The sequence below is a fragment of the Callithrix jacchus genome, chromosome 2 (assembly GCF_049354715.1).
Source record: "Callithrix jacchus isolate 240 chromosome 2, calJac240_pri, whole genome shotgun sequence".
Taxonomy (NCBI): Eukaryota; Metazoa; Chordata; class Mammalia; order Primates; family Cebidae; genus Callithrix; species Callithrix jacchus.
The window spans coordinates 198,202,786-198,219,485 of record NC_133503.1 but is presented as its reverse complement, the minus strand read 5'-3'; the positions used below and the strand labels follow the sequence as shown (position 1 = coordinate 198,219,485).

General features: G+C 41.6%; 1 protein-coding gene across 1 annotated transcript in view; it reads left to right on the top strand.

The window, feature by feature from the left end:
* ADCY2 (adenylate cyclase 2) overlaps positions 1-16,700 on the top strand; it is a 456,478-nt gene that overhangs the window by 229,429 nt on the left and 210,349 nt on the right. Inside the window, exon 4 of the mRNA XM_002745132.6 lies at positions 15,803-15,952. Coding sequence (XP_002745178.3) covers positions 15,803-15,952 — 150 coding nt within the window. The remainder of the gene's footprint in view (positions 1-15,802; positions 15,953-16,700) is intronic.

Sequence of the window (16,700 nt, the reverse complement as noted above, 5' to 3'; positions counted from 1 at the left end):
TTGCCTAGAGTAGTGGTGCCTTGGGTTGCTACGTGAAATGGGTTCAGGAGAGACAGGGGTCAAGAAGTAGAAAATCTTAAATAGACAAGCCTTAGAGGCTCAGCTGTAAAGGGAAATGAGAAATGGAGAAAACGGAAGGGTGCGTGTGTTAAGGAAGCATGTTGTTAGTGAAGGAGTAAGCTCACTGGCTCTTGGGAATGATTCGAAGAGGGAGAGATGGACGCTGTAGAATTACGTAGTCAGCAGTGAGTTAGCACCGTGGCTTAGGCTCCCTGTTGCCGGGAAACAATTGATAGAGGGATGGTCCAGGTCTGTGTGATTTTCTTATGCATTGAGGTGGAGTTAAAAAGTGCTTTTCTTGCAAATTATAGAATTTCGTTGTCAAATTTGATCTAAATAAAGGAATTTTTAAATGCATGATCTAAAATCAAACTGGTTTCCTTCTTTTCTGTTCTACTCCCGAGTGGTGCTGATGCCAGGCACGGTTTTTTTTTTTCTCATCAGCGTCTTTCACTGCAGTGATTGCTATAGAAATCCTTGAGGTGTGAAAACTATTCCCTGTAGCAAGCACTGAATTTAAATTTTTCTGTCAGGAAAACAACTCTCAAGGCCTCCTGACCATGGGAATCTCTGCACTGTGTCTCTTCTCTGTCCAGTGTAAAGATAAGTTGTGACAATACTCTAGCCTTTAAATTGTCAGTAAGCTCTGTTGCTGCTTTTATTTAATTTTATATGTGACATAGCCTTATGAATTCATAAGGAAGATACTAAATGTTTCTCAAGTAGTGAAAAAGAATAATGCGAAAATAAACATTGGTCTGATCTGTTAACGTTCATTTTACATATGATAGAAAAAAATCTTCCTTAGTTGTCACCCAATGAGTCCACTCTTTATTAAGGACCTTAAATAATTAATATCTCTGGACTAATAGTTTTAGTCTTGATTGTTAAACATCCAATTGTTTTATGCTTGATTTCTTAGTGACAGGTTTATTATGTAATATATCCACTGGAAAAATGGAAGTGACTATTTTTAACATTTTATACTCATTCTTCAAAATTCTAGTAGGCTTGGATGGATTTCTATTTTATTTCTGGCTTGTAATACCTCTTCACACCATCGGGAAGCATGTTAATTCATCCCAGAAATGCACTTAGACTTCGGAAGAGTGGAGAGTTTATTTTGACAGTGACAGTTCCAAATGAAGGTTGGGGGTTTATCTCTTACTTTCTCTATAAGCTGAAGAAGTGTGTGTGAAGCCCACCATATGGAAAACATTGTCATACTTCTTCAGAGAAGTGTACCCAGTAAGCAGAAGCATGTACTTTTTTATAAAGCACAATGGTTTTGTTAGGCAAGTAATCCAAAGCTCATCTAGGCACAACAATGAGATGGTTCTAGAAGATGGACCTAGACACAGATTAATGTGGCAGAAACTTTTTCTTGTACTATCCAATGCCCGATGACATGGGAGAAGTCTCAGCGTAGTAAGGGGTGCATGAGACGTCTTATTCCAGAAGAGTAAATTCAACTGAAAAAGGTTGTTAGCAATGCAGAGTCCTTGATCGAACATTTTCCTTTTCCCTAAAACATAATAGTTTCTGGGTTTTTTTATTCTTAGAAGTGATTCTGAATTCCTCACAGTTGGATACCAGCAAGAAAAAAAAGGACCTAGATCCTATAAAAAGGAATCATTTCCCATTTAGAAGTCACCTAATTAGGTATTTAGAACATCATGCACTATATATAAGAAACCTCGTGTTATTTCCTCAAGAAAGACAAGTCTTTATGCACTTCAATGAAATGACAAAATAGTCAGATATGTGGCTTTTTGGGTTTTTATGTAATGCATATATAGGGCATCTTCCTTTGGGCTTCCCAGAAGCAGGAGATGGGGATACATTGAGGGGCCACCCCTCCGAGGGGTGGCCTTGCACAAAGCCTGAACCAGAGTGAGGGGGACAGGATAGGGAATGGAGGAAGCTGAGCAAACAAGAGTGAAGGTTTGGGGTGAGGCCTCACCACAGTCTGCTCTCATGGGGATCCCTGGAGTTTATTCTGCCCTGAAGTGGGAACGCTGGGCTTTTGTATCCCTATACTTATTAGTCATGGACTATATGAGGAATTGGCTGATGATGGGAGTCATTGGCTGCTCTGGGAGGGATAAGGGAAGATGGGGGTGAGGGGTGAGAAGTAGAACAGTAAAACCTAAAAGAGAGCCCCAGTCACTTAAGGGCAACTGCTGGATAAAGTTGCACATAAGAGCTGTTAACTTGTAAGCTGAACTCTGAGACAGGCACACTGGAAAGGCCATAGGAGTCCCAGAAAACCAGAGATGGAGGAGTCACAAATAGCCCAACTACAGAAATGTAGGCTGATATGGTGGTGTCCTGTCACCAGAGCCTCTAACATAAGGGCAGTTAGTTATCACCTAATGAATGACACCTCATGAAGGGAAGATATTCTGACACCAGCTGGTTGCTGCAAACCCATCTAAGCACTAGCCATCCAGCATTAGGGAAGACCCCACAAGTTAAGGGCTCAGAGTTCCCCCAGGCTGCCCTTCAGATGCCAGCCATGCTTGGAGAGTCCCCAAGCCCCCTGCATTTCTAGCCAACTGATTACAAGTTCCAATTTCCATGACTTATCCTGGCACATCAGTGTGTTCATCAACCACTGAGCTTTGGCGTCCAAAGTTTTTCTTGGGGTTTCATCTCACAGGCATGACTGACTGAATCATCATCTGTGTGACTGCATTCACTCTCCAGCTCTCTTCCCCAAAGGTAAGGTTTATATTATATGGCTGAAAGCCTCACTTTTCTAATGACATGGTTGCTCATGCAGATAACCAGCCATCCTGAGCCTCTTGTAGCATAAACTCAGGTATAATCCAAGAGGTTCATCAATAATAAAAATATTCCTATTACTCAGGATAGTCCAAATGTGCTTCACAGAAATCAAAGACAAAGACCAATCATATTCTTTACTATGCAGAAGAGTATGCCTCTTTGAAAAGCAGGTTTTACATTAAAGTTATCTGCAGACAGAAGAGAACTCAAGGAGGTAACCCAGAGAACACTGGGAAGACAGGCTTTGAAGAATTAGTGTAACTGAATTTGACCAGTTTGAACAGTAAGTAATAGAGCTTTAATTTCCTTAATATTAGGCATAGTCATCAGAGCTAATTCTAAGCTGACACAAGATGAGCTTCACGAATCTCATGAGTGTCAACAGAGACCCCAGATCACAATGAACAGTAAGCAAAATTGTTTAAGTAAATTTGTGAAAGGGGGTTATGTTGAAATATCTCACATCCCTTTTTTTAAAGTTTGGTCAGGCCTCCTAGGACTCCATCTCTCTATCCCCTCTGCGTGGCCTATCTCTACCTCTGCATACATCTGCCCTGTCCTTTTCCCAAAAGCCAGCTTCCTGGTTCACCTTTCTGCCTGTACAAAATTTCATCACAGAATTCTCCAAATTGTAGTTTCAACTCCTAGGTTACACGGTCTTCATCTTGGTGCCCTCAGCCTCTAAGACTCAAACCTAATTTCCTGGAGATAGAATCTGATCAGCCCAAAAGTCCACCTTTGGTTTTGTTAGCTGTGATTTGCACAAGGTTGAAGTATTAAACTTGGGTTGGTTGGTCCCTGTTTGCTGCTCCAGATCCGTAGTCACTCTTCTCACCCTGCCATCCTGTGGAGCTGGATGTGAAGTACTGTGTCACCAGCTCCTTTGCTCTCTGGCTTCAGGTTGGGTCAGGCAAGTGGGAGGCATGGCCAAGAGAGTTCAGGGCAAGAGGAGAATGAGGTCAGGGATTGAGGCTCTAACAGCCCCTGTGCCAAGACACAGGTTTGCAGTGACTTTGCTTCTACCAACTCCTGTTAAATAGCTGACTCTCCTACAGAACAACTTTCTCCAGATTCTAGCAACATCTCCCTTCCTGTATTAGTCTGTTCTCTTGCATTGCTGTAAGGAACTATCTGAGACTGAATAACTTGTGAAGAAAAGAGGTTTAATTGACTCACCGTTCTGCAGGCTGTACAGGAAGCTTGGCTGAGGAGGCCTCAGGAAACTTACAATCATGGCAGAAAGAGAAGGGGAAGCAGGCGCATCTTCACATGGTGGAGCAGGAGAGAGAGAACGGGGAGGTGCTATACACTTGTAAACAACCAGATCTCATGAAAACTCACTCACCATCACAACAACAGCAACATGAAATCTACCCCACGATCCAATCACCTCCCACCAGCCCCTTCCTCTAACAATGGAGATTACAATTCCACGTGAGATTTGGGTGGAGACACAAATCCAGACCATAGAACTCCCCTTGCTGCCTCAGATTTATCTGTGATAACAGAACTTCTGTTGCTATCCCTGGGGTACTTCTGAATTCCTTGTTAGTTTTCCTGCCAATGCCTTTTTAACTATTACTTCATGTGACTTATAGTGCTTTCTTGCAAGCCATCTTTTTCAAGTGAGAACTTGACCGATCTGAATTCATGGGGTGTATTAGATTGCTGCTTCTTGTCTCAGAAGAAGACAAATGAGCCCAGAAAGGAAGTGCCTCCTGCTGTTTCAAAATTTTTGGAAGAGAATATAGATAGCAAGTACATTATAGTTTTAATAACACTATTTTATTTAATTAATCTGTATGTTTACTTCATTGAAACTTTAGTTCCTTGGTGATGTGATTTTCAGACTGTGTGCCAAGGCACCCAGAGGCATTCCAGGATATTTTCAAATTTCAAAGGAAATACAGACACACTTAGCAAACTATTCTTGGGATAGTTCATAGTTTCAACATTAGATCACATGGCATTCCTTTGTTGACATCATATCTTTGCAAAACTGGGTTTTTGTGGTTGTTGTGAGCAAAAACCAGTACTATGTAGACATTAAGATGCAGTGGGAGATGTAGGTGACACTGTCGAATCAGAATCTGTGTTTTATGAAGTTATGCAGCACTCAAGAGGCGCATTTACTAATGATAGATCATTAGTAAATCCCCATGATTATTTAAGAGTGAAATGTAACTGTTATAGTTTATTTTCATACGTGGTGATGGTAGTGGACTTCTGCATCAAGTACTGTGCTGTTTGGGCATCATGCTTAAGTTGCTCTGACCTCACCAAGTAATAAACAAAACTTCTGGGGATTTCCTTCAGTCTAGTAACATGATAAAAAAAATTAATGAGTAATATGAACCAGAAAAACTCAGGAACCTCTGCATTAGTAGTTTTATTTTTGCAATTAGCTTTATAATGATGCCAGAAGAAGTAGGCTCAGTGTGTCACCAGTCTTCTTTCAATCACAAGCAGTCGTATGGTCTCATACAGAAAACTAACTAGTGAGGATCCCAATGGCAGAAACGTCATAACCATTACCCTGAGAACCTAGTGGCTGCAATTAAAATGTCACTTCTCCAGCTCATGAGAAGCCTGCCTTGCATCATCTAAATTGTTTGTTTGCTTTTTTGACTTCTATTGTTTGTTTGTTTTATTGCCTGTATTCTAGTGACAAAATTTAATTGATTAAAAATAAATGCTCAGCAAATGTTTGTGGAATGACTAGAGGATATTTAATGAATAACTCATCTGGTGCACATTAAATCATCATGGGTAGTATGTGCCATTTCTGCAAAAGAGCTACCAGCCCCAAATTTCTAAGGCTTGCCCATTTTGACATTCAATTGGATTCTCTGGTGATATTGAACATTTCCTGAGAGCAATTTTGCAATATGTATCAGTGTAGCCTGGTATTCACTATTCACGTAGAGCAAGCTCTAGTGTGTTCAGGGTGAGACCTCCAGGTCTGTCAGTGAGTGGATAGACATACCTGGCTAAAGTCCACCCTCCCCTCCATTTCCACATGACTTGTATTCTCACCAAGACAGGTCACTAGTGGCTTTAATAGCAAGTCAGTGGCATCAGTTCCAAATAGCCTGTGCTCCTCTCTAAGAGTTTCCCCAGAACACAGATCACTTTATCACATTACTCACCCAACATGGTGAGCACGGGTGGCTGGAGTGATCAGGGGAATCCTCAAGGTCTGGTGATGTTTAAATAAAATATCTTTAAAACTTAATGTCATGTTGCAGTGGACTGAATTGTGTTCCATCAAAATTCATATGTTGAAGGCTAACCACCTCAGAATGTGACTGTGTTTAAAGACAGGGCCTTTGAAGAGATGGCTAAGATAAAATGAGATCTCTAGAGTGGTCCCTAATGTCCTCTTATAGAGCCTGTCTCTGTAAGAGGAGATGAGGACACACAGAGACAGCAGGGATGTGTGCTCACACAGAGGAGACCCTGTGGGTCACTGAATGTTTGTCGCCTCCAAAACTCATGTTGAAGTTTAATTGCCATTATAACACTAGTAAAAGGTAGAACCTTTAAGAACTGATTAGGTCATCAGGGCTCTGACCTTATGGGTGGGATTATCATTGTTATAAAAGGGAGTTAATCCCATTTTTCCCCTTTTTTGATCTTTTGTGTTCTGCCACGGGAGACAAAGCATTCCTCTCCTGCAGAGGCTGCTATGTTCAAGGCTCCTTCCTGGAATTAGAACTGCCAACCCTACTATCACATTGATATTGGACTTTACAGCTTCCAGAACTGCAAGCTGATAAATTTCTGTTTTTTATAAGTTACCCAGTCTGTGGTCCACTGTTATAGTAGCATAAAATAGGCCAAGTCACAGCAAGAAGGCAGCTGTCTGCAAGCCAAGGAGAGAGACCTCAATCGAACTTACCTATGCACTGGTCTCGGACTGTAGCCTTCAGAACTGTGAGGAAATAAATGTCTGCTCTTTAAGCCACCCAGTCTGTGGTATTTTACTATTAGTAGTAGTAATAGTGATAATATTAGTTGTGGCAAACTAATACACATATTTAGCAAAATCTACTCTTTTTGATTGTGATTTTTGAATGCTATCGACTGGGAAAAACAGCCTCAGTCTTGTCTATTTGGGAAAATATGAGATGTCACGATGTTTGGGTCAAAAATAATACATGTTTTCTGACAAAAATTTACAGGAAGTCAGATTATGGTACCAGGGGGTTTAAAAATTTGTCTTTTTGTTCCTACAGAACATGGTTTATGGCAAAACATACGCCAGGAAAGGAAGGAAGGTGGTTGGGGTAACCCCAAGAGTCCACTCTGGGGAGACTGCTTTTGAGTACCTTTCAGGCTTTGATTCTGTCAAGGGAAGCAGCTGCCAGGCATGCCCTTTCCTAATTAGTATTATTAACGAAACCACCAAAGTTTAGTTTGTAATAGGAAAGTTTTTGTTCTCCTGTTCCCAAATGGTTTCAGTGATGCATCTCTCCTTTTATAATTACACTGTGACTTAATGCAGCATATTTTGGTCAGACCAAAAAGGACATTCCAATTCAAAGTAGGCCTCGTGAATCACAGCACTCACTGTTTCCTCTATTTGGAGTCCATGACTGTTTCGCAGGATTTCGCAACCTGTCATTTCCCTATGGATGTGCTTACTGACATCACGTTTAAATTCCCAGGTGAGATTGGCCGTGGCATCCCTGCGTCGTTATTCCTACACCTCTGTGCAGTCTCGTCCCTCCATTGTCCTGTTCCGTTTGATGTTAACGTTTAGCCCACATCCCGTCATCAGGTGTTCTCTTACTCAGTCGTAATCAGCAGCGCACTCTACACTTCGTTTGTGTAATTCCAAATTGACCTTCTATTGTGTAGAACATAAATGGGGCTATAGGTAGGTCACAGTGCATTTGCAAATGCAAATAGCAATGCAACCTTTCCCCTGGTACCCATAAAAGGCATTTTATCCCTCCTTGTGTGCTATGCTAATGGAAGGGAACTACACCACATGTTGATCCTAAAATGAAGTGTCATTTCTCCTAAACTAAGCTGCACATGTCAGAGTCTCTAATACCCTTGGTCATGCTTTTAAATAAAACTAAATACCTGTCAGCTTTTAAATTCTTAAATGAGTGGGTATGGACCAAATGTGTCACCTATTAAGTGGTGGTGAATGAAGAGAATTAGAAATGGTGATTAAATGAAGCAAAACTTCATTGATTCAGATTAATTAGAGAGATGATCTGTCTAAATTAATGAAAAGTCTGAATTCGGGTGTGTTGAAGATTCTTTTATTAGCATTTAAGTCCACTGAAATCACCAGAACCAGGCAAAGTGTATATTGGTTGGTACAGATCATTAGGAAAGCTGATTTAAGACTAGCAAAATTATTGTTTTAATTGGTGTCTGATTACATGTTTCTAAGTTTTTGAAAAGCATTGAAAAGCAACACTTAAACACGTGTTCTCCTGTCATATCATGACTTTGGAAGACAGCGTTTGGGAAGACATAGAGACCAGCATTTTTAGCAAGCCTCTTGGAAGATCCAGGACTATTCAGGAATTTGGGTTTCTGAAATGAGCAGGTCAAACATCTTTGGAATAATTAACCCTCATTCAACTATCTGGACTCATAAAGACCAAAGAGATAATGACTTTCATGGGTATCAGTGACAATGTAAAGTTTAGACAGTCACTGATTTGTTTCCTGACCGAATATCAGATGTAATTACCCAAACGACAGACTTTGGGTCAGGAGATAGTGTTTTGGCAGTCTGAGAGAGACTGATGCTCACAAACATGCTTTGTACTCATAGGTGCTCTCGGAATTGTGCTTGAAGCTATGCTGAGACAGAAGGGAATAGGGAGATCTGGTGGTGGTGCTTTGCAGAAATGGTCTGCAGAATAGGTCAAGGATGAAAAGGAAACATCTGCCCCATTTTGGATGCAAATGAAGTGGAATATGAGCTTTGGTGATAGTAATTCCCTCTGTTTTATCTTATCCTAAAGGACGGAGAAACCTCCTGTGGAGAACTGTTTTAAAGATATTTCATCATAGAACTTGATGACAGTATTCCTTTTTCCTTTTCCATTTTCATCTTTGTAACTTCCTTATACAGCTCATTTGTTTCATCTTCTCTCTTCCCAGAGTGGAGAGGAGCTAAACCCTGAAGCTAACATTGTTCTGTGTGCTTGAAGTCAAAGAGAGAATGGGCAGCAGAGTAAACAGGGTGACAGTACTCTCCTCTGCAGAAAATAGGGGAGCCGTAAATCTTCATGGCTTGTGTTGTTTTCCTCCATGGAGCCCTGACTATTGGAAGCTCATGTTACTCTTTTTTCTCTGGTTCTAAACTATAATCTGGTGAATCGTCTCCCCATCAATTTCCAGTTTGCAGTCACTAAGCTGGGAAGTACAAGTTTGGATTTCTGCGTGGTTAATTCAGCTTCCTCTTCTTGGAGGGAAACTGTGTTCTCAATGACTTAATATGTGGGAGGAACTTCCTATCACGATCTGGGAATTATAGGCTCATCTCTTCCAGTTGACTTTTAATGAGTTGCTGGGGCAGTTCTGAGAAGAGCAAAGAGCACTCCAAGCTGCCACACTCTATTTTTATGTAGTTATGAGCTAGGCATGAGTCCTGTCTACCTATAAGACCCTTTAGCTCTTCGGTTCAAATGTACCTGGAAAAATAACATGATGCTTGCTATTCAAAAAGACGTAATAGCAGCAGATGTGGTTTAAAAAGAATAAAGAAAATAATAATCATGACCAGCAGTACTATCTGTTTTGTAATGGAAACTGCCATAGGAAATCAAATTTCATTTGACTCCCAATTTTTGATTCCAGTCTTTTTGTCCAGAGCCCTAATACCATTCGTTGTTGAGATTGTTGGTGTTTCAGTTACCTTTATACCTTTCTTACCTTTCTGTCTGACTCCACTCCTCATTTGGAGAGACTTCAAATTAGAAGATCCTAGCACATGACCTAAGGATCACTGGGTGTCATTAACCAAAGCACAGTGTTTCTGATTTTCACTAAATGACTGGTAAAGAGCAGAAACCCTAAGGCCACTGCACATAGCAAATTTAATTCTTAGTGGGCTGTGAGAAATGCTGAGGAAATGAGGTTGGGATTCTCTGCAGCCGTGTCTGAGAGATCAGTTAAGAAAAATTGTACCTGATCATTTTCTCCCCCAGGCAAGAGCATTGCTCTCTATAAGCCAAAGTGGATGCTTATGAGATGTGGTGAGCTTACTGAATATTCATTCCCAGCTCTCTTCATCATGTTCTTCTCTTCCCTTTTATTTTCCTTTGACTTATAATTGGGGTTTTTGCATATTTATGATCTGCTTTGTTTCAAGCTGATGACCTGTTTCAAATCCTATAACCTTTCTCCTTTGACACTGTGACGTTGGTTCATAGAAAACAAAACACTGTCATTAAGTGATGGCATTTCCCTTGTTACTAGAAGCCTGGCTTTGCCCTCAGCCTGAGGGTGCTGCCTGCTGCCTGCCTGGGGCATTTGCCACTTCAACATGAGATTAAGAATTAGAATAGTAAACTCTTTAAAACTCATACTATCTCAGAGCCACAAGGAGGGATCTGCTTGTTTACCTAACTCATGTGATAATTTCTCAAATGTTTGTTTATTTGTTTATTTATTTTTGAGACGGAGTTTCGCTCTTGTTACCCAGGCTGGAGTGCAATGGCGCAATCTCGGCTCACCGCAACCTCCACCTCCTGGGTTCAGGCAATTCTCCTGCCTCAGCCTCCTGAGTAGCTGGGATTACAGGCACGCGCCACCATGCCCAGCGTATTTTTGTATTTTTAGTAGAGATGGGGTTTCACCATGTTGACCAGGTTGGTCTTGATCTCTTGACCTCGTGATCCACCTGCCTCGGCCTCCCAAAGTGCTGGGATTACAGGCGTGAGCCACCGCGCCCGGCCCTCTCAAATGTTTAAAGACCTCATACCCTTAAATGTTTTCTTGCCAGGTGAAATAATCCTCAGATGGGTCACGCTTTGTGCCTCAGACCTGGGTGAGAGCAGCCTGACCCTCCCCTCACTCTACTCTCCACACGCACAGACTCATGAGCAGAACCAGTAAAGGCTCCATGGGCAAATGTTCTCCAAGAACCTAACATGACTTTAAATGATGAAGGCACTTTGCAGCATAAATACAAATGTTTTATAAAGAAAAAAATTAGTTTCTTACAAAATAATGTGTCTCTTTAGAAATTCCTCCGAAACACCTTCCCCATGCTCTAGAGGGTGTTGTATGTGATGTGGAGAAATCTGACCTAATGTGTATGAATTTAAGTGGTGTAGAATACACAGGGACAATTTGGAGAGCCTCTTCCAGCCTGGGGACAGGTCTCAGGTCACTTAATTTTATGGATCTTTTGTGGCCGGGTCTGTAAGATGAAATAATAAAACAGGTCTGTTCTCCTTGTTGTGTTGCTGTCTATTCTCTTTAAAGATGAAACGATATAAGGTATATTTAGAAGGGCTATGGTGGTCATATGAAAGAAGCAAAATAATAATAATTTCCCAGAAAGTACAGGATTCATTAATTTTCATCCTCTGAGAAGCACGTGAAGTATTGACAAACTACCCCACCTGAACATCAAGAGAAGATGGGGAGCAGCACAGACAGCAAGCCCCTGTGAGGTTGTGCTGGCACGGTTCTACTTACACAGATTCCAAACACTCCATATGCTCAATTTCAAGACCTGGTTTTAATCTTCAGTGTAAACCTTGACTGTGTTATTACCTTAAACAATTTACTTCCTCCTAAGACGTCTCTGGAGGTCAAGTTCCTCTCCTGTTTTCTGACAGATGTGAGAGTAGCTAAATGAAGCAACAAGATAAAAGGAGACATCAGGACGGGATGATATTAGAAAACAAACTCAACATTGTGAAAATAGAATTGTTTGTCAGATGTTCTGCTTAACAGTCTTCGAAAAAATAAAATGCTTTGATATTATTTTTGAAAATAAAATTTTAACCTAATCACTTCCAGCCCTGGGTCTTATATAAAGCCATTCCATGCATGCACCATTTTAAAAGAAAAATTCTTTAAGACATCAATTGCATTTGTAAATGTGTGTCATTACCAAAATGCCGAGGTCAATTCAATTAACCTTAGAATGTAGTACTGCGGGATGAAACTGGGTATCAGGGATGGGCTTATAATTTGATAAGTTTTCTGACAGAAAAGAAATCGCATATTCTATTTGACATTAAAGCCCTATTTTTTTATTGATTAGAAGTTTTCCTTTGAATATATAAATTAAAAATCAGTAAATACATTCTTTCCCATTATCTACAGACAGGAGGGATTCAAATTACATTTGTTGGAAGCAATGAGCCATCCAGAATGAATGACCTTACCTGCCATGGTAGTGCAAGTGTGCCAGCAGAATGTGGCAGTCGGAGAGCACTGGCCAGAAGCCAGGCTGCAAAAAGAGCAAAGCCGCGTAACTTTAGGGCGTCATGGCCAGGGGACTTCCTCTGGTTTGGGATGAGCTGCTGTTGTCAAATATTTGGAAGCCTCTCATTGGACTAGAAACATTTGCCTGGTCAGTTACACTGGTTCTGTGCACTGGGCCAAGCAGCAAGGCCAGGAGCACCCTGCCTTCAGTCTACCATTAGGGGTTCTGCCACAGCAGTTCCCTATATAGGCTGCCCCAATGTGGGGGAAGAAAAGCCTACGGCAATAAAGGAAAGAGCCGTGACACTAAAGGCCAACTGTTCTGTTGCAACAAGGTCCTTCAAGCCAAGAGAATTCAGAGGAAATAAGTGTGGCGTGGGATTCTCGGAAAACGGGACAAGGCAGCACTCACATTCCAGAGGGAAGCGACTCGCATTAGAGCCTCAGTGTCAGTATCAAAGTGCCCCATTTCTGTGCCTAGTGGAGGGCACCCAGGGACAGATGATGGCTTCATTCAGTTCTATTGCTTACACTTGGTTTTTATTTTGGAGAAATTTACTCCCTAAAATGTTGACAGGTATGCTTCGAAGGCATTTTCTGAGGAGAAAGAGAAAAAGCTCTCATGAATAATCACTGAGTTATTTTGATTATTATTTCAGCTACACCTAATAAAACAAGGAGTTAGTATTTTCTAATTCTGAGCAGCATGGTTTGCATTGGCTTTTCTCATTTCCTGCATTCTTTGGTGCACTGTTCCCCAAGGTATATCCGGCAATGACAAGGTCTGAAGAATTTTTAGCAAAGCAGATGGTCATTTTGCAGAAGCAAAGTATGGCAGGACTTAATTGACAATGCACCATGGGACACAGTGCTGAAATTAGCTCCTGTTCAGCTATTGGAGGGGCCCCTCAAATCGGAAGCCAGCAAAGTCATCTGGACTTCCACATGCTCCAGGATTGACAGTTTCAGAAGAGGTGATGTGTCAAAGTATGACAAGGTGAAGGAAGAGAGCCCTGTGATGCTAGAAAATGTGTCTAGCCACATTGAAGACTGCCACATTGCTCCGAAGCCCTGGGCTGCTGCACCTGCTCATGCACAGACTGTAGGCACATATGCCTTCCACACACAGCACAAGCATTACCTGCATATCACATGCACACACGTCTCCCAGGCATGCAGCTCATACACATAGATCACACACAAGTTACATGCATGTATGCATACCACATGCATATACCACACAGAGATCACACAGAGCAGTTCCCAGTAAAGATTTTAATTATCCATACTAAAGGGGAGGAGATAAAATGTAGATGTATAACTGTACTTTATGGGGGTGAGCTGTGAGAATGTGGGTGAGCTTGAGGAACTCTCCGGTCCCAAATCTGTGAAATGAGGGAGTTACATGGGACAGCATTGAAGCCCCTTCTGACCTGCATCATTCTGGATCCCACTTCTTTCACGCATCTGCATGTATCCAGAAAGAACCTCATCACATCATTCATCCAATTGCTAACTCTGCCTCCTTTTTACCCTCTATCCCAAACATTTATTTTCTAGGACTTCAGGAGGCTCATAATTAATAGCACTGTTTTCTGTCTGTATTTAGAAACCTTCGAGAGATAGAAAAAGGCATTCGGTAGATGGATAAAACAAAATGTCACCTTATTACCCTTACACCTATTTGGAGAGTGCAGTTAGGAATAAATGATCTTGCTGATAATCCCCTGAGTTTACCCATCTTTCCCTAAGCCATCTGCCCCCAAATCAAGGTCTTTCCCAGCACAGGAGTAAGTGGCCTACTAGGTCCACTGATTGGCTGAGAACACAGGACATGATGATGACTACTTTCTTCCGGGAGGAAGACCCTGTTTATGGGGAGGATGGACTAAGATGCAGAGGGTTCAAATCATTTTCCCAAACCCTCCAGTTAGACCAATTCCTCCTGCTCTCCTTGGGAGAAGTGACCCCACTATAGAGAGGGAAGACAGCCATGATTCTCTGTTCAGTCCTGTCACAGAGAACCTTGAGGATTTGGGAATAAAATTCCCCTGATCACTCCAGCCACCCGTGCTCACCATGTTGGGTGAGTAATGTGATAAAGTGATCTGTGTTCCGGGGAAACTCTTAGAGAGGAGCACAGGCTATTTGGAACTGATGCCACTGACTTGCTATTAAAGCCACTAGTGACCTGTCTTGGTGAGAATACAAGTCATGTGGAAATGGAGGGGAGGGTGGACTTTAGCCAGGTATGTCTATCCACTCACTGACAGACCTGTAGGTCTCACCCTGAACATGCTAGAGCTTGCTCTATGTGAATAGTGAATACCGGGCTACACTGACACATATTGCAAAATTGCTCTCAGGAAATGTTCAATGGTCATACACTGTTGATGAGAATGTAAATGGAACATTTCTTGAGAGAAATTTTGTAGTATGTATCAACAGCTTAAAACAACTTAAGGCTTTTCAGTAATTGTGTCTGAGGAAATGATCAAATGTGAAGCCAAAGCTTTATACATGAAGTTGACTCCTATGGCATAATGCAAACGCACAGAATATTAGTGAGTATTGAACACTATGGACATATCTAAATGATGACAGTCATAAAATCCTGTTTCTACAGAATTTATATAATTTTTAAAAGTTTTATTAAATGTTAAAACAAAGCACAAAACTACATTCAGAATGAACTAAAGCTTTTTGGAAGAGTGAGGTCTTGACAAAGTAAAGTATGCCACCAATTTTGAGAATACCGAGGAAAATGGAGTAGGCAGGAAAGGCCATATGGACAGCAGCAGCGTGTTCTGCCTGGGCAGGACAGTTACAGATTATTTTTAGTTTTTCTTTATGTCTTTCTGTGATTTCTTTTGAATTGTATGAACACGAATTGTTTTTATCATCAAAAGAATAATGAGTTATATGTTTTGAAAGACTACCATATTTCTACATAAACAAAAGATAATGGAGGAATGTCACTTACCCAGGCTCAGCAAATACAGTTTTGGTGTGAGGGTAGTTTGTATTAGTCACTTAGTATCACGATAATGGTGCGTAACAACCATGAAATCTCAGAGGTACTGAAAAATAGACCGCAGGTTGACTACGGCAGCTCTGCTCTATGTGTCTCTCAACCTGGGACTGGTGGGCTAGCCAGGGAGTGTTCTTTTCCTAATGAGGTGCAAGAGAGTGACCTGAAAAACAAAAGGTCTCCTAATCCTGGGCTGGATCTGGCGCATGATTATTTCTGTGCACGTTGCATAAGCCAAAGCAAAGCAAATCGCATGGCTGAGCCCAAAGTCAAGACAGGGCTGCAAAGCCATCTACTAAAGGACACAGATCCAAGGAAAGGGCAGAACCCTTCTGGAGATTCATGCTTTCTGTTAAGAAAATAAAAGTGTTACTTTAGAAACAGAAGTAAAATTAACTTCCTGCAGTTCTCTCTCTCAAGACTGTTGCTAATGTGCGTTTTGTTTTGATTGTATTCACAAGTGAGAAACACCCTGTTGAGCAACTCTTTCTGTCTCTTTAGATCCTGGCCAATGTGATCATTTTCATCTGTGGGAACCTGGCAGGAGCCTACCATAAGCACCTCATGGAGCTTGCTCTTCAGCAAACATATCAGGACACATGTAATTGCATCAAGTCCCGGATCAAGTTGGAATTTGAAAAACGTCAACAGGTAATGCATGTTTCCTCTTATAGCCACATTGCTTTAGGCATTATCAAAATGATGCTGTTACTATTAATATTGACTATGGTCATTCATTTATGAGCTTCAGAAAAACTAGAAAAGAAACCCTGGGCTCTGCACCTGGGGAGTGTCTAGTCTGCTTTGTGCTGCTATGAAGGAATACCTGAGGTTAAGTAATTTATCAAGGAAAGAGGTTTCTTTGTCTCATGGTTCTGCAGGCTGCACAAGAAGCCTGGTGCCATACCTACTTTCGGTGAGGGCCCTTGACAGCCTCCACTCATGGATAATGGGTAATGTGCAGGGATCACTTGGTGAGAGAGGAAGCAAGAGAGATTCAGGAAAGAAAGGGCAATGCCAGGCTCTTTTGAATAACCAGCTCTCATGGGAACAGTAGAGCGAAAACTCACTCAGACTCCCTTTCCAGGGAGGGCATCTGTCTGTCCATGAAGGATCCACCCCCAAGACACAAGCACCTCCCACCTGGCCTCACCTCCAACATTGGGGCTCAAATTTCAACGTGAGACTTGGAGGGGGAAAACATCTATCTGAACTGTAACAGAGAGTTAGGATCAAAAGAGCAAAGATGACATCTTCCCCATGCAACCTTCAGACCTAGGGACCCAGGATCTCCCACAGCCAGATCCACCAACCATCATCAAGTGGATGGGGATGTCAAATAAGGACAGTTTGTGAAGATGCTCACTTCTGATTAGTGTTGGTGACAAGAGTTTGCACC